The sequence below is a fragment of the Misgurnus anguillicaudatus genome, chromosome 15 (genome assembly GCF_027580225.2).
Source record: "Misgurnus anguillicaudatus chromosome 15, ASM2758022v2, whole genome shotgun sequence".
NCBI classification, from domain to species: Eukaryota; Metazoa; Chordata; class Actinopteri; order Cypriniformes; family Cobitidae; genus Misgurnus; species Misgurnus anguillicaudatus.
The window spans coordinates 4,699,534-4,727,463 of NC_073351.2; the positions used below are offsets into that span (position 1 = coordinate 4,699,534).

General features: G+C 42.9%; 1 protein-coding gene across 2 annotated transcripts in view; it reads left to right on the top strand.

Annotated features, from left to right (window-relative positions):
- atosa (atos homolog A) overlaps positions 1-21,893 on the top strand; it is a 42,241-nt gene extending 20,348 nt beyond the window's left edge. For both annotated transcript variants that reach the window (XM_055175071.2, XM_055175072.2), the window contains 11 exons: positions 8,228-8,412; positions 8,756-8,958; positions 9,053-9,178; positions 9,595-11,176; positions 11,288-11,410; positions 12,679-12,767; positions 12,935-13,031; positions 13,257-13,415; positions 15,075-15,143; positions 20,589-20,782; positions 21,091-21,893. In XM_055175071.2, coding sequence (XP_055031046.2) covers positions 8,228-8,412; positions 8,756-8,958; positions 9,053-9,178; positions 9,595-11,176; positions 11,288-11,410; positions 12,679-12,767; positions 12,935-13,031; positions 13,257-13,415; positions 15,075-15,143; positions 20,589-20,782; positions 21,091-21,244 — 2,981 coding nt within the window. In that variant the 3' untranslated portion in view covers positions 21,245-21,893. The remainder of the gene's footprint in view (positions 1-8,227; positions 8,413-8,755; positions 8,959-9,052; positions 9,179-9,594; positions 11,177-11,287; positions 11,411-12,678; positions 12,768-12,934; positions 13,032-13,256; positions 13,416-15,074; positions 15,144-20,588; positions 20,783-21,090) is intronic.
- The last annotated feature ends 6,037 nt before the right edge of the window (positions 21,894-27,930 follow it).

Genomic DNA, 27,930 nt, shown 5'->3' on the forward strand with positions numbered 1-27,930 from the left:
TGGTGAACACATTGGAATTATCAAAAATTAACATACAAGGTTTTAGAACATTTCGGCGTGATACCTTTTAAAATTTGGTCATAATCTACTTTAGACTAATTGAGATGTTTACCATGTCTGCACCAGTGTTGGGGGTAACGCATTACCATTAACGCGCATTACGTAATAATATTATTTTTCTGAAGTAACGAGTAAAGTAACACTTTACTTTATAAATATACACATTAATATTTTATTTACTTTTTTAAAAAGTAATGCAAGTTACTTTATTCAAATTAAAAATAAAATAATGTACTGAATTAAACTGAACATATTAACGTAGAATTACGCACTCTGTGCGCCTGAGTGGGAACAGTTTGAGTCAGAAACGGAAATGGCAGGCCAGAGCTTGACATTTTTGCGATCGTAAAAAACACCTGCAAGGCCTGAAAGAGATTAAGCCTCAGTCAAGTAAGAAAAAGTAACGCAAAAGTAACTTAAAAGTAACGTAAGCATTACTTTCCATGAAAAGTAACTAAGTAACGCAATTAGTTACTTTTTTGGGGAGTAACTTAATATTGTAATTAGGGCCGGGACTCGATTAAAAAAATTAATCTAATTAGAGGCTTTGTAATTAATTCATCGAAATTAATCACATTTTAATCACATAAATATGTGAACTGAGAACATTGAGAAGTTATTTTTTCACATGGATTTTTAATAATGACTGAATACATAAGCAACAAAATATTGTTTCTTTTTGTTCAACCAAGTCGTTGTACTTGGAGTCGGGCTAATGTCCACGCTAGCTGCTATATGTTTTGCATTGAGATGATACTTGAGGCTCAATGTGCTGCGGTGATATGTGAATTGCTTGTTGCATAGCTTACACACAACCATGCTCTTATCGACGCTTCCATCCGTTCGTTTTTATAAAAAAATTCCCATCCACGGGGCCAACCAAAGCGATCTCATCAGCTTCTTCATTCATGTTCACTGTGGTTTGTTGTTGTCTGAACTCATGATGAACGCTAGTTGGTGCTCCAGTATATTTGGTCCACCGAAACTCATCCAATGAGAAATGTTCCGTGGTGCAAAAATAAGTGTGATTAAAATGTGTTTAAAAAATTTTACGCGTTCATTAATATTAATTAATTACACAAAAAATAACGCGTTAAAATCCTGGCCCTAATTGTAATGCATTACTTTTAAAAATTACTTTCCCCAACACTGGTCTGCACGGTGCATGACTTGTGGCAGGGCTAGCATCGCTAATCGTAGCTTACACCAACTTTTACTAGCAGTGATTTTAAATGGATTTCTCCAAATAGCATGACAAACTTTACCTGTTGAGTAGAAACCTGGCGACTGAGGCATCAGTGGGAAGCCCAACCTGTGCTTTTAGCGCACGCCAGCATTTGAAATATTCTCCCAAAAACACTCTGGTCTTGTTTCTTTCTTCAGAGGTCTTTTCTCTTCTTGTCATACAATTCGCAGACACTTTTTCTCTTGCAACCCTCAGACAATGGCTGAAAATGTAGCTCACCACACATACACCTGAAAGTGTGCATGTGCAGAAAGCAAAAACTACCTACGAGCACATACGATGGCCTTATGTAAACATATTACCAGAATGATTGACAAAGAGGAGGACCAATAGTCTTGATGATCCACCCGGAAATAGAAAATCCTTTGCTATACCTTTAAGGCTTAAAATATCAATATCTAAAAGAATATATTAATAAAACTCTGTAGTAGTGTGTGGCTTTTGCACTCTTCTACACGTGAATACTCTAATTTAGTGCCATATTTAGCTGTAATAAGTGGAGAGTCTAATTGAGTAAATGTTTGTTTTTATCCAATTAGTCGATTAAGCGAATAAAGAATCGCCCGATTAATCGACTATGAAAATAATCGTTAGTTGCAGCCCTGACTCATAACACAATGACCATGAACCAATGGTAGATTGAATGTGTTTAAAAAAAGAAGTCTGATCTTCAAAATGTAGTCACATTGGTTAATTTTTCGAAAGTAAATTGTGGTCTACACAAAGAGCTACAACAAATGGCTCATTGACACTAACATAACAGCATGCTTCTTTTATATATTGTGACGCTCATTTGAATAATTCCTGCCCAAGGCGTACGGGAAAAAAAAAAAAACGAGCGAGCCTGGTTGAGCTACTTCAGTTTTTTGTTGTTGCCATTTCGAAGAGACGCTCTTTGTTCCACCACAATTTTAAACCCACTTTTTTGGCCTTAAAGTTGAGTGGTTTTACATGGACATTAGACTAATATACAGAAAGAAGTCTTAAAGCAAGTATGTAAAGGATTAGAGAAAATGTCATTAAACTAAGTTGAGTGTAGGGGATAAATAATTACAAGTGTGATAACATAACCCCTTTAACATGAACAAGTTTGATGTCAGTCACAAACAAGACCACCGTGTGTGTTGCTTTGGATGAATCTAGAGTAGGAACATGTTGTCTTGTGCTCGTCGTGTGCGTGTGTGTCTAGTTGCATTCTCTTTGAGAACACACACACATAAGCGAATAATGTCAACACACGAGTGCCTTAAATAGGTCTGTCTTACATAAGAAACACTGGTCGGTCCTGCTTACTCAAGCTCTGTATCACGTGAGGGCAAAAATATGCAAATATTTGCATGCTGCAAGCATGTGTGTGTGGGGCGGGACGTCCCCAGGTCAGGACCACATGTGGGTTTGTGTGTGTGCTTTAAAACTGGTTGAATAAATGAATAACTCAAGGGTGACCTCTGTTATAAGATAAAGAGAGAGAGTGTTTGGGAATAATGACTGAAACGTGCTCAATGTTGTTATGCAAGCTTTTGCACTTAAAATATGTCAGGGCTGGAATGTGTTGTGTTATGTTAAGAGTCTGCTTTGTTGGATGGGAGACAGAGAAGCGACTGTTCATAACAAGAACGAAACGCGAGGGTCGTTTATTCTTCCTTTGTGTGTGTTTTCTTTCTGCCTCTTGTTTGCTCCTCCTCTGAACCCAATGTCAAACTATACCTTTCACCTACATGACAAAAACACTCTCGTGCTTTCTCACCTCCTCCCTCTCAGCTGGCGATCTCAACCCCCCTCTCGTTCTTGTTTTGTTGTCTGCGGTTTCTCATGTGCAGGAAGCACGTGGGAGGAGTTCCTTGTATACACACAAATGCGTGTGAAAAATGCAGTGGAAAACAAGCTTGACAAATACTCATTTAGTTCTGTACTCTTGCAAGATTGTGTTTATGAAATACTGTGAAGGAACAAACATCTTCATCAGCTGTGGTGGCGTTCCCAGAGATCTAACTCTTTGTTTCAGGAAATCCCGCGAGATTATACATCAGCTGTTGGCTTTGGGTGACGCTTGCCCTACACGTGGCTTCCCCCCGCCCCAAGGGCTGCCTCATGTGATTGGCAGAAGCTTTGTGAGGTAACGATTGGACAAAATCACCCTGGCCCCTCCCACTGGCTCAAAGAACTGTTTGTGCTGAACTTTAGTGCTGTAGAGGAGTGTGATGTCGTCATATTAAAACACAATGTCCTGTTGAATGAGGTCAGAATTTAAAGCCTTGTTGTTATTGTTTTAAAGGAGCACATGATTTTTGTACTTTTTTGAAACATTTAAGGAATAATGATATTTAACAAATATGTTAAAATAATCTACACTCACATATCAGTGGCCGAGATGAAGCTGTTTTGTTCTAGATAAGGGTGCCTCCACCCCCCACACCCGATTATCAGACGTCAAAACTGGGTGCACACAGACAGAAAGCAGTTTGTGAATGAGTCGTTTGATTGGTATTGTTATTTTCAATGAGTCAGTCGATTTTCTGAATCAGTCTGAATCAAACGCAGGAGTCATCAGTCTGTTCGCTTAATTTTGCATTTACTCACAGTAAATTTGTAGTTGAAACTACAGGAAATATCTTATCAAAGCACTTATTAAAGTTTGATGCTTGCGTACCTCAGATAAATATATCCAGCTGTGATGGGTTTCCATTCTAAAATAGAAATAATTTGCTGCCAGCGAAATCCAACAACGTTATTTTTTCTTTGGCTTTTATGTTTGTGACAGTGAGCTCTCATCACGTCTCCAGGACAACATGGCACAGGCAGCCAGAGTCGCTCACCATACTTGATTGTTCTCACACAACAAGGGCTCAGATCAGGGCAGAGCTGGTGGATGATGATGATGATGCCATCTGTCCCTAAAAGCCACATTAGTTCAGCTCATTATTAGATTTCAACAACATGATTTTCTGTAAAAACAGATGGCAAATATTTAAAGGACTAGTTCACCTAAAAATGAATATCAGTCCTTGTTTACTTCCCTCGATGTTCTTTAAAACCCATATGACTTTTTATCTTTCATGTAACATGCAGAAATATTGTACGATAAGGAGTGGGGGTGTCAAACTCTAAACTTTGCAAGAAAAACATGTACTATAAAGTACGATAATTTTTTTTATAAAATAGCTTTGTGTGAGCGAAAGACTAAAATTTCAATAATTTGCTCAACAACTTTAAAATTTCATTTGATTTGACTGTGAATATTGTGCATTAACGCACACACACATTTATGTTTGCTGCTGCTGATGACACCAACCCCAAAAAAAGGGGTCACTGGGGTGGTACCCTCAAAGGTTCATTTTTGTACCTTTATGGGTATAGAGACAGAGCGCAGTTATGCAAATTTACAAAACCACGTCCACCGGGGGGAAAGCAATCCAACCGTCTCCATTGACTTTGTATTGCGAGAAGCCGCCTCCTTGTCATTTCTGGCTTATAACAAAAAACTGAATAATGCCTAAAAGCTGCTGTGTGACAATATGTACAGCTAACAAGCCAAAGAACCCAGAAATAAGTTTTTATAAGCTGTCGAGCCGTAAAACCCAGTCTTTAAGGAGAATAAAGTGGATCGCCGACTACGTTTCCCCCTAGTGGACGCCGTTCTAAATATGAGTACTATGAAAAGTTGCCTGTATCCATTTTTGTGTCTTTAAACGCTCGTGTTTTGGGGTTGACAGCTTATAAAAACTTATTTACAGATTAAACTTAAAAACAGAATAATACCTAAAAGCTGCTGTGTGACAAGGTGTACATCTAACACGCCAAAAAAATAAATAAATAATTTTTTATAAGCTGTCGACTTCAAAAAACGAGCGTTTAAAGACACAGAAATGGAAACAGGCAACTTTTCATACACTCTAAAAAATTTGCTGTAATTTTGCAGCTGGTTGCCAGTAACTTACTGTAGAAGATAAAGTCAAAAAATGTTTAAAAAAATGTTTCATGTTCATTTAACTTTGAACAAAGTTCAAAGTCTGTGGTGCGACAGGGATTTGAGCAACTTCCTGAGTCGTAGCTGGGCAGCGCGGACAGGCGCCACTTGTCAGCGCCGGTGTGCGTATACTCATAGAAAACATGTTTTCGATTTTTTTGTCCGGTGTGCGACCCCCTTTAAATGAATGTTAACGTCTCAACAAACATGATACAGTAATATACAGCTATATAATTATAAGAAATCTATAATGTATATATAAAAGAAATAAACAAAACATTAAAAAAAATAAACTAACAGTTCCTATGACAGTTTTCACACGTATTTCACCAGTCAACACCCATATGGTTCCTGACACTGACAGTGTTTTTGTTTAGCTTTTTTTTAAAGCTCCTATAAAGACAGTTAACCAGTTTCACTTTAAGTTGGTCAGAGAACTGGTCTGCTCAAGGATTGTTGTTTTTTTTCAGATTAATCTGGCCCAGTCCTCCAGCAGTTTACCAGTACTGGTTTGAGTTTTACAGTGAGCAGGTTGTTATTTTAGCCACAAGGCGAATATAGCGTGTATACTCTCCTTGTGAATACCAGCTGACATGCTCTGGCTAAAATTATCACCGGTATGAAAGTGGAAAATAGGCTTCATTCATTCATTATTGTCAAGTACCTGGTTGCAACATGTTTTCAAACTGTTTGACACAACCCTACCAAAAGCTAAGGGAGTCAATAGAGTCTTTCACTTTGCTGAACTCTGTTGCGTGTCCTCCACCCCGTGGGTCACTTTTTGAATAGAGTGACATTTTAATAGGCTGGAAAAGTTTTTTAAATAGTATGATTCTAGGTTAAAAGGATATACAGGAAGATGAAAATAGTCTCACGTGATATTTTTGAAGAAAACCTGGCTGCACGGTAATACTGTATCCCTCTGAGTCAGATACTCCACCCTGTCGTGTAACAGGATGGAATTGTAAAGGTTAAATTAGCTGTTGCTGTCATGACATTGTGTTTGGCACATCATTTAGGTGTGATAAAATAAAAAAATCAGTGTTTTGTGTGTAAGACGCATCCTTTGGATCACCAACTTTATTTGATGTAATATCTTTATTTGAGTAGATACTACTCAAGCACACTCCCTTAGATCCTTGTTTATGGAGATTAGAGTAAAGATGTGCGGTCAGAGATGGGACATTCTCCGGGTCTGTGACGCTATCAGAACAATAGAGGCAATGATTCTCTGTAACAGACCTCAACTGCCATGTAGACTCTTTTGTTTGTGACTCAAAGCTGTGGGTAAACCCACCCTACTCCAGTGAATCTCACTTCTGTCCGAGTTTTAGCAAACAAGCAATAATAACCAGCACAATAAATCTGCTGTGGACTCGTGCCATCATCACAGGCTTGCTTTGTAATATCAAATTATGTGGATCTACCTGCAACTCAGGTTTTACTTTGACGGTCATGAAATGAATGAATATTTTGGTTGTAATGATGACTATTGTGTTATTTGTTAAAAAGTGTAGGTATTTAAACAGGTTGCGGGTGTTCATCCAGCTCTGTTAAGGAATTTCTTCAGAAGTGACTCAGAATGTCTAACACGTGTTTTTACATTCCAATCAATTATAGACTGCTTTTTATAGGCTGCTTTTTTAAGTTGTAAATCAGGTATGTTTAGCTGCTGGTCAGATAATGCAGCATATGTTTGTTTGGTAAATAAGACAAAGATTGTTTGCTATAGATTTACAGAGTTCCTCCCTGGACTGATATAACCAGCTGTGTGTGCTTAGTTCAATGTCCTTTAAATTCTTTAAAAGACTTTAAAACTTGCACTCAAATAATGCTGGGTTATTTTTAACCTGTGGTTGTGTTAAAAAAGGATAAACCCAACTTTTGGGTGAAATGAACCTAGAAAATGTCCATATTTGGCTAAAACAACCCAGCATATGTTCATTTATATTCAAACTGTTGCGTCTGTCCCATTCTGGTTGAAACAACACAGCATTTTCAGTGTGGTTAAGTGTGTCATCTAAAAAGTAAAGCATTGATAAGGCCTAAAACAAAGTACAAATAGGGATTTGCTTTGCAAATAGAATAGAAGATTCAGGTTCTGTAAGTTTCCCATTAAAGAAATGGATTTTTAGTAATAATCTATAAACCGTTAGCGTTATACAATGCTATATTGGTAAATTCCATATATGCTCTGTCAAAACATTACCCATAATTCCTTAAGTAAGACACAAAGTCACTGTTACCATGTGACTGGGAATTATGGGTGGAGTTTAACACTGTCCAGCCACTCACACATTGCATTATTAAAAAGTATACTGTACTTTTTACTGTACTGTTTATTCGGTTCTAGTATGTGTGTGTTATTAAGCAATTACATCCAAGCAAATGCAGGTGCAGATAATCCTGTAGATCAGTAAATGACAATATAACCTCATTCACGCAGCACTTTGGTCCCAGAAAATTTCCGTAAAATTGTCAGACAGGCTTTTGTGTGAACACAAACACGTCCCGTAAATGTTCTGGGATTGTTCCCCGAAAGAGGACCTAGTAACTAACAGTGCCGTAACATACACAGAAAGCATGTGAAGATGCAGAAAAGCTCAGGGAGCTCGTCCACGCTGAAGCTGAGATCATTCACCAGCATGACAGAAGATCTTGTCATAAACTAAACTAAAATAAAATATTCTCGAGCAAGAAATCATGGATAATTAGGAAATTTCAAACGATGTGGAAAACACTACCAAGTGCAGGAATTTAAATATGTCTTGTGTCTTTACGGTATGTGTGTGAAAGCACACACAGATTCCTGAAAATAATTGGCGGTGTGAATTAACCAAACGATCCCGAACAAATCCCGGATGCATTTTCTGCGTATTTTCTGTAATCTCTGTGTGAAAAGGGCTTATATCTGGTCCCTTTGTTAACTTTGTGTTTTGATTCTGTCTTTTCAGAAGCAGCTGAAGAGTTTTTTGAGTATGATGCTGAGGAATTTCTGGTGTTCCTGACACTCCTGATCACTGAGGGACGGACTCCGGAATGCTCCGTAAAGGGCCGGACCGAAGGGCTTCACTGCCCACCCGCTCAGTCAGCTATGCCTGTCCTCACCAAACACGAATGCAGCGACAAAATACCACAGGTATTACACCAATTATACTACATCTTTACTGTAGTATCCACCTGAGGCGGAGCTTGCTGTTAATCTGTAAGAATGGATCAAATTAGGAGATGTTAACTGTTAGCTATGATAATTCAGACTTCCAGCCTTATTGTTGTTTAGGTAAGTTAAGCTCTATTCACATAGACAGTGATTCAATTGCTTGTGGTCCCAGGTCTCAGCGCTAGTGTTTGCAACACTAGTAGGTATTTCTACTTGAATGCTGTATAAACCACTATCACACAGACCACCATCTGCCAATTGATGTCAGTTTGAGGGTTTTTAAATGGCTCAATGGTAAAAGAAGCTGTCCCCCCAAATACAGTGTCGTCAGGCAAGGAGAACAAGATCAGAGGTCATGCTACTATGGCGCAATCACATCCCCATCATGATTGAGGTGATGCTGCTTCCTGACTGTTGCTATAGCGATGAAGGCCCAACCGCTGATGGCACGGACCTTAACGATCCAGCAATAAAGCAAGATGCTCTCTTACTAGAGAGATGGACCTTACAGCCAGTTCCGAGACAGTGAGATAACTTCTAATACTTGAGATTTAACATTGCATGTTTATACAAAGCTCTTGAGTGTATAGCCACATAATGTATTTGTTGCGTTTTTCAGGAGTGGAGATCGATTCATTGAGGAGAAAACCCTGCTTTTGGCCGTGCGTTCGTATGTGTTTTTCTCGCAGCTCAGCGCGTGGCTCAGTGCTTCTCATGGACTTGTACCCAGAAACATCCTTTACAGGTAACATCCCCTGCACACACAGGATATGAAAGGTCAGTGATCACTTCAGTAAATTTGTTTCACAACTTGTTGAGCTGCCTTTAATGCCTTTAGACTACATACAGTAGGCAGCAACATTCTAGGTCACCCTATAAGGAGACTGATTTGCCAATGCTCTCTGTAGGTTGCAACTCTACACAACCTACAAACCATTAAAATGTGTTGTGTGATTGCCACCTTCAAGATCGATTCATGCGATGCCACATTATGAGATATCTTAAAACCCACTAAAAGATTCCTACCCATAGAAACAGCCCTGAAATGTGACCTAGGCAGGCAACTCACTAGGCTTTGGAACAGTTTGTGTTTATATTTGTGTCCCACGTGGCATTTGCTGATCCCATTTGGTGATGAAACATCTTGGCTATATTTTGCAGAATAAGTGCAGCTGATGAGGAACTGATATGGAACTTCTCCCAGACGCCCTCTGAACATGCGTTCCCCATCCCAAATGTGTCCCACAGTGTCGCTCTGAAAGTGCGAGTTCAATCCTTGCCCCGCCAGCCCAAGTACCCCATACTCAAATGTAGCATCCACTCAGGTTTAGCTTTCCTGGGCAAGAAAGGCCTTAAGCGAGGCGAAGAAAGCACCCATGCTGGGGACAAACGCAGTTCCCTCCGTCTGCCAGGGTCTCCACTCCTTTCCAGGCCTCTACGCCCATCTCCACCTCCCCACAGCCCTCTTAACTCCCGTAAATGTCCCCCTCGCCCCGAGTCTCCACTTCCGCCAGGTAAAGCCGTCAGGTGGTTGTATTCTCGGCTGAATGGCGGTGTGGATCCTGCCCCAGCAGAGGTCTACAACGCTTGCACTACTAGGGCAGAGAGCCCAAAGACATCAAGAGTGGAGTCTCCAGTTCGTTCTTTTAAAACACTGTCTCTTACCGACCCTTTAATGACCCCTAGCCTGAGTCCCAACTCCATCTCAGGTGAAACCAACCCACTTATTGGCTCCCTGCTTCAGGAGAGACAGGAAGTCATTGCTCGCATTGCACAGCGGCTTAATTTCTGTGACCCTACAGCTCCCCATCTTCCTGATGCTCTTTTAATGCCACATGAACCGCAAGGACACAAAACATCCTGGAGCTCGTCACAAGACAAGGATTGTTTGAAGAAATCCAAAGAGTCCTTCCTCCCTGTCCCCCCACCTTCATCTTACAACGGAAACAGCCCAGAAAACCCAGAGAGGAGCCGGTCTTCTCTCTTTGAAACCCCCTTGAGCCCCAGAAGCAGAACCCGGCTAGACCGAGTGGACAGCGAATCAAAAACCTCCCCGAAATTGTCGGCCTGCAGGCGTTTGGTTCTTAGTGACCAGTCTGCTGAAGGTTCCCTGATCGCAGATGCAGTTCAGGACATCTCGAGATTGATTCAGGAGCGACTGCAACATTCCTACACTCTCCTGAATGCCACCTATAAGTTTAAGACCTCTCAAACCGAACAGATAGGCGCAAACCATGGCGCCCAAACCAATGGCTTTGTGTCACCACCAAGCCATAAGAAGTCCTCGGACCTAACCAATGGTGCGGCAAGTGCAGAGCCACGTATTTCTCAAGCAACAAAATGCTGCAAATCTTCTGACTCTAGACAAAGCCAGCAAGACTGTTTCAATAGACCGCAAAATGTGGCCAGCTCAAAACTTGAAGACCACAGCGTCAAAAAATCACATCCGTTAACGACAAATAATCACCAACAGAATGCCAAAAAAGACTCCAGTACTTCTTTAAAAAACAACTTTAGCCACAAGAGGTCTCCTCAGGAGAACGGGCTGACTCTGACTGGATACCTTGAGCCCTTCAAGACTAAAGAGTCCATCTATAAGAGAGGGCCAGAGAAGCATGTCCAGGATGGGTCCACCTGTTTGGAGAAGGATGAGAACCAGGAACCCAGGGTGTCCTCTTCTTGCACACCAGCCAACCTTACCCACAACACCCCGAATCCTGTCACTACCCAAAACATCCATACGGTGAGTCTATATGAATTCAGGTGATTTTTAACCTTTGTGTGTCAACATATTGTTGAAGCAAAGCTTAATGAAAAAATAACTTTCTATCTGCAAAATCTCTTTTAATCACAGCGATGTCCCCCCTCTCCTCCAAAGCCATGCGGTAATTGGAAAAAGCAGAATCGCCACTCCATAGACGGCACCGCAACGAAAGCCTTTCACCCCTGTACAGGCCTACCTCTCCTCTCCAGCCCTGTAAGAGCACACACACCTTTACAATCACCAACACAGAGACTTCAGCACATCAGTATCTGTTGAATTATTGAAAGGGTCTCAGAGGTCTGTGTGTGTTTGCCTGTGACTCATCTACACTCAACCCTGAATCATTTCTTGTTTGATTCAAATGCTGTGTACGCTCCAGCTGTCCTATTCTGTCTTTCAGTCTCTGTTTTTTTGGATGATACATTAATTAAACATCATGAGTACAGCCACTTTTTTTAAATTTGCGCTGTGTTTGACAGATGTTACGAACAAATGAACATTTTTATGCAGTTATTTCTGACCAGAGTAAACTGGTAAAGAACTTAACTAAGATAAATCAGAGTAAAGAACTTCCCATGGTGCCCCATTTTTTTTTCATTTGCACCTAGAGCAAGGGTGGGGAACCCTGGTCCTGGAGGGTGTGTTTGATTAGGGTTGGAACTAAACTCTGAAGGACAGTGGCCCTCCAGGACCCAGGGTTCCCCACTCCTGACCTAGAGCAGTGCTTCCCTGGTCCTCGAGGCCCCCCTCCCAGAAAGTTTTAGATGTCTCCTTATTTAAAACACCTGATTCAACATATCAGCCTCCTTCCAAAATGGTAAACATGTCTCCCTAACAAGCTGATGAGTTAAATCAGGTGTAGTAAATAAGGAGACATACAAAACTTTCTGGGAGGGGGGCCTCAAGGACCAGGATTGGGAAACACTGACCTAGAGGGACAGTGGTTTTGCCAGTAGGATGTGCTACGCAGGTATCCCCGAATCTTGCCCTGGAGGGCCGGACCACTGCAGAGTTTAGCTCTAACCCTAAACACACTTACCCACCTGTGATTTTCTAGTGATCGTGAAGACCTTGATTAGCTTGCTCAGGTGTGTTTGATCGGCGTTGGAGCTGGGCTCTGCGGTGCTTCGGCCCTCCGGGGTAGGATTTGGGGAACCCCGTGCTACTGAATCAACATCCTTCTTGGACCTGAAACACATTTCTGTTAATCAAGAGTTTAGGATTAGGTTGGGGGTTAGCGCTACAGCAACATTTACAACAAAAATTTTTGTATCATTTGTAGGTTTAAAAAAAGTCAAAGTTGTAAATACCAACTATTTAATGTTATGACATATAACAAAGTAATATAGCATTGCCATCTAAAACATAAATTCTTGTAGAGGAGAGAAATTTGACAAATATAACACAATAAATAAACAACATTGTGCAAACGGTCACAACGACGAAAATGTCTTTACCCACTTCCTCTTTATCGTCCTCAGGTTCCTCAACGAAAAAGTCAGACAGGATATTTTGATATAGACACGTCTCTAGTTAATTGCAAAGGTGTGCCGTGGGCTGCCAATAAGAGGTATGGACTTATTTCTTTACTTTATTTCCTGCTGTATGTCATTGTTACATATTTTACCATACAGAGGCTTTCCTACATACACTGCCATCTGCTGTGCACACACATACACCAGTGTTATCTGTAAGGAACCCAAAATGGCTGACAGAACAGTGTGTGTGTGTTTGCAGGGTTTTGAAAAGATCACAAGACTGTGATGAGTCTCAGCAGCAGATCCTCAGTGCCAGCGCTCCACCCGCCAACCTCAGCCTTTTAGGAAACTTTGAGGTAGACAAACAAATCCTCATTGGCAAAATAATCTTGGTCTTTATTCTGCGTTTTAGATTGTCTGTTGAATATTATTAAGTAAATGAGTATTATTAAGACTTGCAGTTATAAAGTTTATATCTACGACAGACAGAGAAGTCACACCTTTTATTCATAACTGTATCTATACAGGTATATTAGAGATGTATTATTCAGTTATATTTCAATGTCTGTCTATGTGTTGAGGAATGTGTTCTCAACTATCGTTTGGAGCCGTTGGGTACTGTCGAGGGATTCACAGCTGAAGTGGGCGCCAGTGGAACCTTCTGCCCCAGTCACATGACTTTACCTGTGGACGTGTTATTTTACAGCGTCTCTGATGATAATGCACCTTCACCCTACATGGTAACTCTCACGTGCTCTTGTTTATATACTGTACTGTACAAAAGTCTTAAGCCCAGAATACCCTGCAGGATTTTGTGTACGACAAGCCTGTAGACTGTACGATGATGACACCGATGCTTCGACAACTGAGTCACACGTTAGCGCAACGTCACTGGCATGCGCTAGTGCGCTAAATACCAGTACGCCGGTCGTAGCAGCAAACACACTGTGTGGTGATCATGCTGAATTTCTGACACTCTCAGGCCTAGTCCACACGGACACGGGTATTTTTATAACCGTGAGTTTTTTCACGCGGTTCGGCCGTTCGTCCACACGAAACCGCAGTATCAGGACACTGAAACCGAGCATATTTGAAAACCCCGGCCAGGGTGAGCTTTTTAAGAAACCCCGGTTACAGTGGTGTCGTGTAGAGGGTAAAACCGGGGTTTTTGCCTTGCGACGTCAGAGTGTGCGCCGTTATCCACTGTGTTTGACGTCAAGATTGTGCGCCGCGGCTGCTTTGTTGATGATTCTGTGCAGTGGCGGACGTATCTTTCTAATAATAACTGTGCCAACAGGGCTTCTAACAATTATACAGATAGATGCTCAGTTATCTCACTATATTGCGGAACACGATTTGGGTTATATCCCCGCCTGCTGGTGTGGCATGCTCTTGACAGCGCTTGATAGCGTGCTTTTGCTTTATCGTGTGGATGGATATTTAATTTAAACCGAGCATGTGTGGACGGGATTTTTTTTAGGGAAAACTCCGGTTATAAATATACCCGTGTCCGTGTGGACTAGGCCTCAGAAAACGTTCATAGGCTATTTTTGGACACAAGACAGGGAAACGCCCGTCTTTGAATATCTCTCAAAGTAGGGCTGTGACGATTAATCATGCAAATGCGCGTTTTCTCAATTAATGAATTTGAATGAATTACGGTGAAATGGCGCTACATCCAAAAGCCAGAGGGCGCCATTTGTGCCACAGAAGAAGTAGCATTACAAACGCTATTCCACGAAATGTCTACAGGAATATTTATATCGCTGTTCTTCAGATTGTTTCAGGTATTTTCATGATAATAAAGAATATTTTGAATGATTGACGAGTGTTGCTTTTTTAAATTCACATTATAAACGACTCAAACTCATAGTGATTTTAGATTGATAAGGACTTCCTACTGATCACAGAGCCGTAGTACACGCACAAGCTGTGCATGAAACACAGAATCGGAACCTTACGATTCAGAATCGATTTCAGGCAGGTCTTTTTAATGGGGAACGCGATGTATCATCACAGCCCTATCTCACAGTTTGACATAGGACCACCGATGAAGGGCCACGATCCCAGAAATCACGACGATTGTTTCACGATGGCAATCTTTCGTCTGGGACAGCCAAAAATCGTGCAGCGTATCCCAGGCTTTAGGCCACCACCACCAGACTTGTTGTTTTAGAAGTTTTAATGTCCATCCAAATTTATTTTTCAATCTATTTGATTAAGATACAAACTGAAGATACAGGAAATATGTACATACAAACTAAATGTCTGTTTTAGGCATTGATGAAACGTTACTTCTGTGAATGTGTCATGTAATATGTTATAAAAGATTCCTGTCGTGTTTTTATGTGTTTTAAAAGGCTTATATTTTACTGTAATAAAGTTTTTCTTCTCTTCAGGGTGTCATAAACTTGGAGACTCTCGGTAAGAGGGGATATCGAGTACCTCCTTCAGGAACCATTCAAGTGGTATGAGTCCTTAATTCTTTTAAATGCATTGGTCATGATGATCTGTTTATAAAGTATGTGTAATAGACATGACGCATATATGAGTATTAACCATACACACATGTAAGCATGCGTACGGTGAGAACAAAGAGAAGAATGGAAATCCTGAGAGGTCCTCAGGGTTTGCACAAATGCCCTCTACTGGTGAAACCCAAAAAGCACTTAGACGTTACAAAAAATATATAGTCTAGCATTTGAGGAATAATGTTGACATTACAGTAATAAAACATGTTTTTTACTGAAAATTTGTGGTAAAGAGAAAGGCAAAATGGAAGTAAGTTGTATTTTCACCATTATTGTTGTACAAACTGTTTTAAGGTTTTAGCCACAGGAGTGAAACTTTATACATGTTCACATTAGGGCTGTTTTATTGCTTTGACATTTAATTCTCATACTTTTTTTTTTTAGTTCATGAAATAATTTTCACACATTGTTGTGATTATTTAACTTAAATCTTTTGCAAGGTTTACCTGGCAGTAAATATTAATACACAACACATATTTAAAAGTAATTATTTAATAAATATATTTTACAAAAACTGAAAATTCTTCATAAGAAATCAACACAATAAAGTGTTTGAAAAATAACTGAAAATAAAAATGCAATCAAAAATATAGCTGCAAGCAGCGATTCGGGGCCAAGCACCTTCAGCGCAATGAGCACCCAAAGCACAGCAAGCAACATAGAAGGTATCAATGACCCAATGTGCATTGAACACCCAAGGTGAATCAAGAACACAAGTACCCAAAGCGTAGCAATCACCGATCAGAACCACCGCAGTGCAGAGCAGCAACAGAAAACATGACGAAAATAGAACATATGTGAACTACAGACAGGTCGAGAAGAATAGGTGAGAAAGAACAAAACTTTAATAGAACAAATTAAAACTTGCCCCAGGCAGGATTTGAACCCAAGAACTCAGAACCTCTTTGCATGTGACTAACACACTACGCCATTTAGTTGACACAGTTCATGAGGCAGCAGAATAGAGTGTACAGAGATGAAAGCATTGACAAATGCCAATCACCACAGAAGCAGAAATGACACAGCAGAGCAGATATAACAGAAATATAATGTATATAAGAATCAACAAGCTCAAGTGAGGTTGAAGACAAGACGAACATTCTGTACAGAAACGCTATGAAATGTAATATACCGTACTTAACTATGACAAATAGACAACATCACAGGCACGGTCAACTTTGGAGCAATATTTCTAAAAAAAGAGAACAGCATATAAAAAATCTGTTCGGTCATTTCTGTGCGGATTGCTCCAAACATTATACGAGCAGAACCTGGCATAAAATAAACAAAATTTGTAAAAGGAGTAGCGAAAAGATCATTTACCATATGCCTTACAATAACACATGAAAAGAATGTTGGAAAATGACAAACGAGGTATCGTTGCCATCGGCATAAACCAGTGAAACTAATTCCACAAAGAATATATATATCAGACAAACAGTGCAGAAGTTATGGGCAAAAATAGCCTACTTTCATATCTCATGACCCATAGGTGGCGCTGTCATCACATTTTGCATGGACCACCAGTTCATGGTCCATATGAAGCGTACCAAATTTCATTTCAATTGATCAAAGATTGACCGAGCTACAGCTTCAGAACCATTTTTGTGTCAACCTCGTTAAGTTTGTGCCTTTATTACTTTTGAACAAAGATAAATATCAAAATTCTGTTCAGTCATTTCTGTGCGGCTCACTCCAAAGTTCACCTGTGTCAAATTTCATAACAATTGAACCAAATTTGAAGGAGGAGTAGCGAAAAAACGAAACACTGTACATTTCAAAATGGCCACTACTGTAATGGGTGGAGTTTTACTGTAAGGCATTAAAAACAACAAGCATGAGGAGAGCAATCACGTGTACTAAGTAGAATTTTTATAGATCAAGCGGATCAGCAGTTATAACCATTTGAACATTGAATTTTTGCACTGCTGGTGGCGCTATAGAGTTAGTGCTAGAGACCCCATTTTTGGGCACATGACTATTTATGACCACCACTACAACTGTGCCAAATTTCATCATTTTCCTATGTACGGTTCATAGGGCTGCCATAGACTCCCATTGGGGAAGAAGAAAAATGTACTAACAGAAACAATGACCAATATAGCTGCAAGCAGCAACACGGGGTCAAGCACCTTCGGCGCAATGCACACACAGCACAGCAAGCACACAAAGCACAGCAAGCTCACAATGCACAGCAAGCACACAAAGCACAGCAATTACACAAATCACAGCAAGCTCACAAAGCACAGCAAGCTCACAAAGCACAGCAAGCACACAAAGCACAGCAAGCACACAAAGCACAGCAAGCACACAAAGCACAGCAAGCTCACAATGCACAGCAAGCACACAAAGCACAGCAATTACACAAATCACAGCAGGCACACAAAGCACAGCAAGTTCACAAAGCACAGCAAGCACACAAAGCACAGCAAGCACACAAAGCACAGCAAGCACAGCAATTACACAAATCACAGCAGGCACACAAAGCACAGCAAGCTCACAAAGCACAGCAAGCACACAAAGCACAGCAAGCTCACAAAGCATAGCAAGCTCACAAAGCACAGCAAGCACACAAAGCACAGCAAGCTCACAAAGCATAGCAAGCTCACAAAGCACAGCAAGCACACAAAGCACAGCAAGCTCACAAAGCAGAGCAAGAACCACCATAATGCAGAGCAACAACAGCAAACATGGAAAAATAGAACACATGTGAACTACAGACAGGTTGAGAAGAATTGATGAGGAAGAACAAAACGTCATGACTCAGGTGGGATTCGAACCCAGGAACTCAGAATCTCAATGCATATGATTAACTAGATGCGCCACTCAGTTGACACAGTTCATGAGGCAGCAGACAAGAGATTAGAGAGCTGAAAGGATTAACATATGTCAATCACCAAAGATGCAGGAAAGACACAGCAGAAGCACCACAATGCAGAGCAACAACAGCAAACATGGAAAAATAGAACACATGTGAACTACAGACAGGTTGAGAAGAATTGATGAGGAAGAACAAAACATCATGACTCAGGTGGGATTCGAACCCAAGAACTCAGAATCTCTATGCGGTTGCCTTACTCGCCACGCCACTCAGTTGACACAGTTCAAGGGACAGCAGAAAAGAGATTACAGAGATGCAGGATTGATATATGCCAATTACCAAAGATGTAGAAATTAAACCACAGAGCAGAAATAACAGAAATACAATGTATATAAGAATCAAAAAGGTCAAGTGAGATTGAAGACAAGAAAAACATTCTGTAGAGCAACGCTATAAAATGTAATATACAGTAATTAACTATGACAAATAGACAACATCACAGGCACGATCAACTTTACAGAGGTATTTCTCAAAAAACTGCCTAGGTGCCAGAAAAATCTGTTCAGTCATTCCTGTGCGGATTGGTCCAAACATTATACCAGCAGAACCTGGCATAAAATAAACAAAATTTGTAAAAGGAGTAGCGAAAAGATCATTTACCATATGCCTTACAATAACACATGAATAGAATGTTGGAAAATGACAAACGAGGTATCGTTGCAATCGGCATAAACCAGTGAATACAATTTCACAAAGAAATTAATATCAGACAAAGTATTCAGAAGTTATAAGCAGTTCCATAAGAACTGTTATAGTTTATAACCCCTAGGTGGCGCTGTACTCTGACTTCCCAGGTACCTTCAGGACATCATGTCGAAGCTCCTTACTAATTTTTGCGCGGATATGTCCAATAGTTCAAAAAATATAACAAATTATGTGAAATTTCAAAATGGCGGACAGGCGGTTCGGTCAAACCCGGCATAATACACATCGACAGATGCGGCATGATGTAAGCAATCCATAGACATCAAGACCATAATTTTCTGACAAACAGTTAAGAAGTTATGGGCAAAAATAGCCTATTTTCATATCTCATGACCCATAGGTGGCGCTGTCACCAAATTTGGCATGAACCCCAAGTTCATGGTCCACATTAAGTGTACCAAAATTCATTTCAATTGATCAAAGAATGACCGAGGTACAGCTTCAGAACCATTTTTGCATCAACCTCGTTAAGTTTGCGCATTTATTACTTTTGAAAAAAGTTAAATATCAAAATTCTGTTCGGTCATTTCTGTGCGGCTCACTACAAAGATCACCTGTGACAAATTTCATAACAATTGCCCCAAATTTGAAGGAGGAGTAGCGAAAAAACTAAATACTGTACATTTCAAAATGGCTGCTACTGTAATGGGTGGAGTCTTACTGTAAGGTATTAAAAACAATAAGCATGAGGAGAGCAATCACGTGTACTAAGTAGAATTTTCATAGATCAAACGGATCTGCAGTTATAACCATTTGAACATTGAATTTTTGCACTGCTGGTGGCGCTATAGAGTTACCGCTAGAGACCCCATTTTTGACCACCTGACTATTTATGACCTCCACTACAACTGTGCCAAATTTCATCATTTTCCTACATACGGTTCATAGGGCTGCCATAGACACCAATGGCTAAGAAGAAGAAAAAAGTACAATTCCAATAGGTGTCTCAGCACCTTCGGTGCTTGACCCCTAATAAACTGACCATACCAGAACAGGCCATAAATAGTAGCCAACCCTACTAAGGTCATATTACTACTGGACCACATGGCTGCAGTGGCTGTTACTGCTTATCAAAGTTTTGCAGCATTTCTTTAAATGCAGTATTTTTCCACTATAACGAATGGCTTTGCAATGTATTGCGTTACATTGTCAGTTAAGTAGCGCCATCTGATATGGTCTTGTTTATACATGCGCTGCAGCTCCCCCTTGTGTTTTTATGAGAGTTATGCAATCATTGTGGTGATCTGAAATTATTTCGATGAGGTCAAATAATCGCGATGAGACGGTTATTTAATCATTGTGACAGCCCAAGTTCACATGCAAATAGTTTGATCAAGTTATATTTGATATTCAGCTCATTTTATGACCATGTAGAGCTGGTTTAAAAGGATGTTTTCCATAAAAAATTAATTCAAATCAGAAATTTTCTTTGGTAATGCCTAACCGGAGGTTTGTCTGTATAGAATTGTAATCCAAGTAAAATTGTGGTTTGGTCTACTTCCAGCATTTCAAATGACACACTTAAAAAACCTTCAGAAACACTGGCACCAATTATTTCCTTTGTAAATGCCTTACTGTATGTGATTTATTTATTTAAAAAAAAATTCCGGATAGTTCAAAATGTGTTTTGCATTACTTACGATCGAATGACTCGGATTCACTTTTTCTAATGAATGGAAATGTTATTGCATATATTTCCGATGACATGTAAACATGTCTGTCTTGCATGTTTTCTATTTTAGACTGTGTAGCTTTGATGCTCACCAGATGTTTTGTCTTGTGTTCCTGTGTGTCAGACCTTATTCAATCCCAATAAGACAGTGGTGAAGATGTTTGTGGTAATGTACGATCTGAGGGAAATGCCCGCCGGCCATCAGACATTCCTGCGCCAGAGAACCTTCTCGGTCCCAGTCAAACGCGAGGTCAACGGACAGAGCAACAAAAAGCCTCTCGGCCAAGGACGAACCCTCCGCTACCTCGTCCACCTAAGGTTGGTAGCCTATACTGTGATACTGTAGCAGATGTCTGTTAAAGTTCAATTTTAAAGAATAATATAGTTTCAATGACTCTCCATGATGACAAACCATGAAATTATAATGCAATACAAGATTCCACTTAAGATTTTCTAAGCTATCTAGCGCCCCCTTGAGGATACTAACTTTAATAACTGTTGTTATGCACACTGGTTTAATACCTGAACACATCTGACCTGTTATTGTTTGCCTGAGACTCTTCATCGTCATTATTCATCATTTGTTTTTCTGTCTCTGTCTTGTTCTGTCTTTTCACTTCCTTTAGGTTCCAGAGCTCCAAATCTGGAAAGATCTACCTCCATCGGGACATCCGGCTCCTTTTCTCCCGTAAATCCATGGAAGTTGACAGTGGTGCTGCCTACGAGCTCAAGTCTTTCACCGAATCACCTGCCGACCCCCCTTTCTCTCCCAGATGTTAATCTAATCTAGTCTTTCCTGATCTTAATCCAGCATACGGGCCTTAATAAATCAAAATCTTTCATTTGCTTCTACTGGAATTAAAAATAGAGAAGCCCACTAACTCGCACATGCACAGAGCTATTAACACGAATGACCCTTTCCTCAAAAAACACGTCGAATCATAAGTGTAAATGTTATTAGGTTTAAAATCACAGATGATTGAAAATATTTTTTTAGTTTCAGGCTGATTTCTAGACATTCAGCACGGTCTGAGAAAACACGATAAAGGGTACCTACATCCACGGACCATTTTATAAACAAATAATAAGCTGGAAGGGTGTTTATAAAGAGCACTGTGTTTTTCCACCTCAACTGGAATGAACTGACTTTTTTGTTCATTGATTTCTTTCTTTGTACTGTTACCAAACCACTTTAATCGGAAGTGTTGCAATAGAAATACAAATATATATATCTTACTAGCTTAGTGTTTACATATTTACTTTGTCATCAGTTATTTAATATTTAAACTGAATTTTCATTTACTGCACATGTGATGCCTGTTGTGCAAACCATTATGATGTAGTGAAAAGTAAGATTCAATCATACCATGTATTTTTGTCTTTCAAATTCAAATCTTAAATAAAATAATTATATATTATATCTATAAAACCATCTTATAACATTCATTTTGTTGTTTACACGGTTCCCAAATTCAAGGAAAACCTAGAAACATCAGGACATTATAAACAGTGATTGCTGTGATAAGGAAACTTGTGGGAACTATACTGCAATCTTATAGGCATGGAAATTGCTTTGCTGAATAACCAGGGTGACTTCTTTCTGATAAAGGTATCAAGAAATGCAGTATATTAAACTTATGTTTTTACCCCTTCATATGCCAATGAATGCAGGTCACATCACAATTCAAAATGGCTGATGTAGTATATATCTGTGAATGTTTCTGTACTACACAAACATATTAATTGTGCATACTGTCGATGGTTAATATATGTAAATGGTAATGGTAATTACATGTAGTAAACCTACATACTGCCACAGTAGAAGATTTTAAACACATCTTGAATGAGTCGGTGAGTTAATCTGAGTCTTTTGGTTAAGAGATTATTCAAAGCATTGTTTACTGTGACGAATTCAAATCCCTGCTACTTGTTCTTGTTTGAAGAGACACTCCTCTTTTTTTGAAAATATGCTCATTTTCCAGCTCCTCTAGAGTTAAACATTTGATTCTTACCAGTTTGAAATCCATTCAGATGATCTCTGGGTCTGGCGGTGCCACTTTTAGCATAGCTTAGCTTACTCTATTGAATCTGATTAGACCATTAGCATCGCGCTAAAAAATAACCAAAGAGTTTCGATATTTTCCTGTTTAAAACTTGACTCTTCTGTAGTTACATTGAGTACTAAGACAGACAGAAAATTAAAAGCTGTGAATTTCTAGGCAGATATGGTTAGGAACTATACTCTCAAACTGGCGTAATAATCAAGAACTTTGTTGCTGTAACATGGCTGCAGCAGGCGTAGTGATATTGTGCAGCAGCCGAAAATGGTCCCCTTGGTTACTTTCAATAGCAGGGGACTATTTTCGGGCAGTGCTTAATATCACTACGCCGGCTGCAGCCATATTACAGCAGCAAAGTCCTTGATTATTACACCAGAATGAGAGTATAGTCCTAACCATATCTGCCAAGAAAATCACAACTTTTAATTTTCCGTCTGTCTTGTAACTACAAAAGAGTCAAGTTTAAAATAGGAAAAATATCAAAACCCTTTGGTTATTTTTTAGCACGATGCTAATGGTCTAGTCAGATTCAGTGGATTGTGCTGAGCTATGCTAAAAGTGCTAGCGCCAGACCCAGTGATCAGCTAAATTGATAACAAAACGAGAGTTACGTATGTAACTACGGTTCTATGAATCCCGGATGACCGCCAGAGGCGGTGCTTAAGCACTGAATGATCCATCTCGCCCATGCGCAGGTCGAGTGTTTATACCAACAAAGTCACCCGTGACCCCTGATGCCTACGGAGAGTCTATAACTTCCGGTGACATCAGAGGATCTGTTCCTACAGAATCTTCTCGCGAGTACACGGGAATTCTGAGTGACAGAACGCTCTGGCGGTCATCCGGGATTCGTGGAACCGTAGTTGCATACGTGGCCCTCGTTCTATTTCATCCCTACTGACCGCCAGAGGCGGTGCTTAAGCACTGGATGACACATACCAGAAAAGTCACGAGGAATTTAGCACGTACCTTATTGAGAGGACAGCGCAGAGTCTGGCAACAGGACCACCTCCAGTGGATGGGGGGTGGCGACATTCACCCGGTAGAACCTGGAGAAGGTACTCGGGGATGCCCATGATGCCGCCTCACAGATGCGCTCCAGGGGCACGCCGCGCAGGGCCGCCCATGAAGTTGAGACTGCCCTGGTAGAGTGGCACCTCACCCCGGATGGCAGGGGGTGACCACCTCGTTTATATGCCTGGGTGATTACATCCACCACCCAATGAGACAACCGCTGTTTGGAGAGAGCACAGCCCCTCCTAGGACCACCATAGCAGAGGAAGAGCTGGTCTGACTGCCTTATACTTGCAGTCGCGACAACGTAGGCTCTGAGAGCCCATACGGGACACAGCAGCTGTAATCTGTCCTCCCCTTCTGGGGGAGTAAATTGTGCCAGGTGGATAGGCTGGTTAAGGTTGGTTGATGACAAAACCTTCGGAAGAAAAGCTGAATTCGGCCACAGGGTAACCCCCGAGCCATCGGAGTTCCACCTCAAACATGAGTCACTCACAGAGAGCGCATGAAGTTCCCCAACACGTTTCGCTGACGTGATAGCAAGGAGAAAGGCAGTCTTAATAGAGACCCACTTCAGCTCTGCCTGAGCCAGGGGTTCAAAGGGAGGTGAACATAGGGAATCGAGCACCAGGTGTAGATCCCAGGCTGGAGCGCGTTGTGCTCGTGGGGGGCGTAACCGCCATGCACCCTTCAGAAAAAGGGACACCAATCTGTGACACCCCACCGTGTCGTTGTCCACCCGAGCATGTCGAGAGGAAATGGCTGCCACATATACCCTCAAGGTAGCCGGGGACCGGCCGCCATCCAAGAGTGACTGGAGAAACTCTAGAATCTTTGGAACTGAACAGTGCACAGGGTCCACATTCCTGTCTGAGCACCATGTAGTAAACAGCCGCCACCTGTTCTCATACTGCGCCCGGGTAGAAGGCGCCCTTGCATTCAATATGGTATTGCAGACGCCATCTGAACACTCAGTCAGCAGCGGGTCGGGCCCTGCAGCGACCAGACCCACAGCTGCAGGCGGTGAGGATCGGGATGCCAGATTTGGCCCCGTAACTGAGACAGGAGATCCCTCCTGTCTGGGAGGCGCCACGGTGAACCGTTGCAGAGGCTGTACAACAGTGGAAACCATGTTCTTCCCGGCCAGAAGGGGGCTACCAACAGTAGCCTGTGACCGTGTTGGAGGACTCTCTGCAGTGTTGGAAGAATCAGAGGGATTGGTGGAAAAGCATAGAGGAGAACCTCTGGCCAATCGTGTGCGAGAGCATCCTGGCCCAGAGGGCTGCTCTTCTCCGTCCAGGAGAACCAAAGGGGGCAATGGGTCGATTCCTCTGAGGCAAAGAGACCGAAGATGTCCCAGATGCTGAGGACCACATCCGGATGAAGCCGCCACTCCCCCGGCGGAGGCTTGCAACGGGAGAGTAAGTCTGCCGCCTGATTCTGCTCCCCAGGCAAATACATCGCCCTCAGGCTGGCCAGGTGTGGCCCTGCCCACAGCAGGAGATCCTGGGATGCCTGCAGCAGTGGTGCAGACTTGGTGCCTCCTTGGTGGTTTATGTGAGACACAGTCGAGACATTGTCTGATCGCACAAGCACATGCCGGCCTCCCAGGAAGGGAAGGAAAACCTGCAATGCCTTGTGCACAGCCCGCAGTTCCAGGACATTGATGTGCTGTGAGCGCTCCTGCACAGACCACAGCCCCTGAGCTGTTCGATTCTGCCACACAGCACCCCATCCCGAGAGGGAAGCATCTGTTGTGAGGATTTCCCGACGAGATGCGATGGAACCCAAGGGCATGCCCTGCAGGAGAAATGACCTTACTCTCCATGGGGCCAGAGCAAGAAGGCAACGACGTGACACCTTGAGTTTCCTGTGCCGGTGCCACTTGACATCTAGGTGAAAGCCGTGCAACCACCTCTGGAGGGGACGCAGCGACAGCAGTCCTAGAGGAATCACGGTAGCGGCAGCTGTGAGTTTCCCTAGGAGGCGCAAAAACTCCACATAGCATAACTGCCTGCCCCCCCGAAACAGGAGGAGGCGGCGGAGGATGTCGTCCACCCGCTGTGGTGATGGGCGAGCCTTCATGGTGATTGCATCGAGAGTCATCCCGAGAAAAAGCGTGCCCTGCGATGGAACCAGGCAACTCTTTGTAAAATTCACCCGGAGGCCCAGGCGGGCCACATGAGAGAGAAAACACGACGTGTCCAGTGCCACCTGAAACTGGGATGGCGCACAGATGAGCCAGTCGTCCAGATATGGGAGAATCTTCATGCCCCGCGACTGCAAGTGCGAGAGGGCTGCCGTCACACACCTGGTGAATACCCGAGGGGAAAGGGAGAGACCGAATGGGAGCACTCGGAACTGGAAATGACGCCCTTGAAAGGCAAACCGCAGAAACTGCCGATGGTGTGGAGCTATAGGGATGTGGAAGTAGGCATCCTTCAGGTCTACTGACGTAAACCACTCTCCTTTGGCAATTGTACGTAGAACCTCTGCAGTGGTCAGCATGTGGAACCTCAGAACCTTCAGGAACCTGTTGAGACCCCTTAGGTCGAGGATAGGACGGAGTCCGCCATCTTTCTTTGCTACCAGAAAGTAAGTTGAGTAGAACCCCCCGGGGTGCAATAGGGGATCTACTGGCTCGATGGCGCCCTTGTCCAGGAGGGCGGACAACTCCTGGGTGAGGGCTTGGGCTTTTGCCGGGTCGCTTATGATGGTCATCTTGACCCGGCCATGGGCTGGGGGCCGGCGTCGGAACTGAAGTTTGTACCCGTGGGTTAAGGTTGAGAGCACCCATGGGTCCCTGATGGAAGCAGCCCAATAGCTGAGCTGCTGCTGGGAAAAACAGCCGACGGCCGACCCCCGGGCTTCAGCGCCGGGGTCCCCGGCCTCTAAAGGTTCCAGAGGCACGACGGGTTGGAAAGGACTGAGGTTGTCCTGAGGGCAGCCGGTCAGGCACCCGAAAGGTCGGTGCCTGCTGCTGAGCAGGCTGTGGACGTGGGCGCAGAGACCTTAGGTAGCCCCTAGGGTGAGCCTGTGGACGAGAGCTGCGCTGTGGGGCAGCTGGAGGACCTCTAGGCCTGCTAGGAGGCGGAACGCTTCTTTGAAGCCCGGACAGCTGCTGTCGAGTCCGTCCGGCTTGGACCGTGCGCTCAAGCGCTTCCAGAGCTGCGGAACCAAACAGCTCCCCTGGTTCCACCGGGACACTGCGGAGGGTTCTCCTACAGGCCTCAGTGAGAGGAGATTGTGCCAACCATACCTGGCGGCGAGCCTGCACAAGAGTAGACATCAACCGCCCCAATTCCCTAGACATCAATGCGAATGCCTGTAGTGAAGCATCGCTAAAATTGTGGACAGAGGCATCCAACTCAGTCTCCTGCAGGGAAGTTGACAAAGCGAGCATCAGGTGGGACATGGAGTTACCGATGCGTCCCATGCGGGCCGCTGCATCATAGGCCTTACAGAGCAGATCATCTGTAACCCGGCACTGGGGACGAGGGCACCTAGCATCCGGCCTCAAAGCCTCATCAGGTGAGATGATAAGAGCCGCTATTGTCGGCTCAACTGCTGGCATGCGGTCCAATCCGAACTTCTGGGCGTCCTGCATGGCTGCCAGGGTCCGGCCATCGGACGTTGCATGAGAGAGGGCTCTAGAATCCCTCCAACATGCCTGCAACTCCCTCAAATACTCCTCCGATGGGGGCGCAGTAAAGCTGACGGAGGCTGGGACACGCCTGAAAAAAGCACTGGCCGGAGCCGGCTGAGTTTGCGGGACGTCCAACTGGAGACGAGCAAGAGCCATACGAATGATGGCTCCCATAGAGCAGTCCTCAACACCACCAGTAGAGCTATGGGTTGAAGAACGGGAGCAGGCCCCAGAAGGTTGGGAGGCTTCCATCTGTGGAAGTACCTCTGGCTCATATTCATTAAACTGGCCAGCGGACGCTGCCATGGAAAGCACATCGTCCTCCGACTCCAAGGAGGCTGCCGAGGGGACAAAATCATCTGGCGGCTCTGCTCCAGTACCGGACTGGAAAGCCAGGAAGAGGGACTTCATAGTATTGAGCTCCGCTGTTAGTTGGTCCACTTTAGAGGCAAGCCGGGGTCCCTTAGCCTTTTTTGCAGGAGTGGGGCCTGCAGCCTCAGCAGCCCGACGTTTAGACTGCCCAGACTGATCTGGAACCAGTCGCTGGGCTGGGGTCAAATGTCCAATCGACAAAGTAGAGCCCAACAGTTGCTCCACCTCAGCCAGTCTAGCTGCCCTCACTGCCCGAGGCATGATACCGCAGTTCATGCAGGGGTCGTCAGAAAGACCCTCCTTTAAATGTTCGAAGCCAAGACATGAGGGACATAAATCATGGCCATCCTCAAGCTGCAGAGGAGCCATACAGG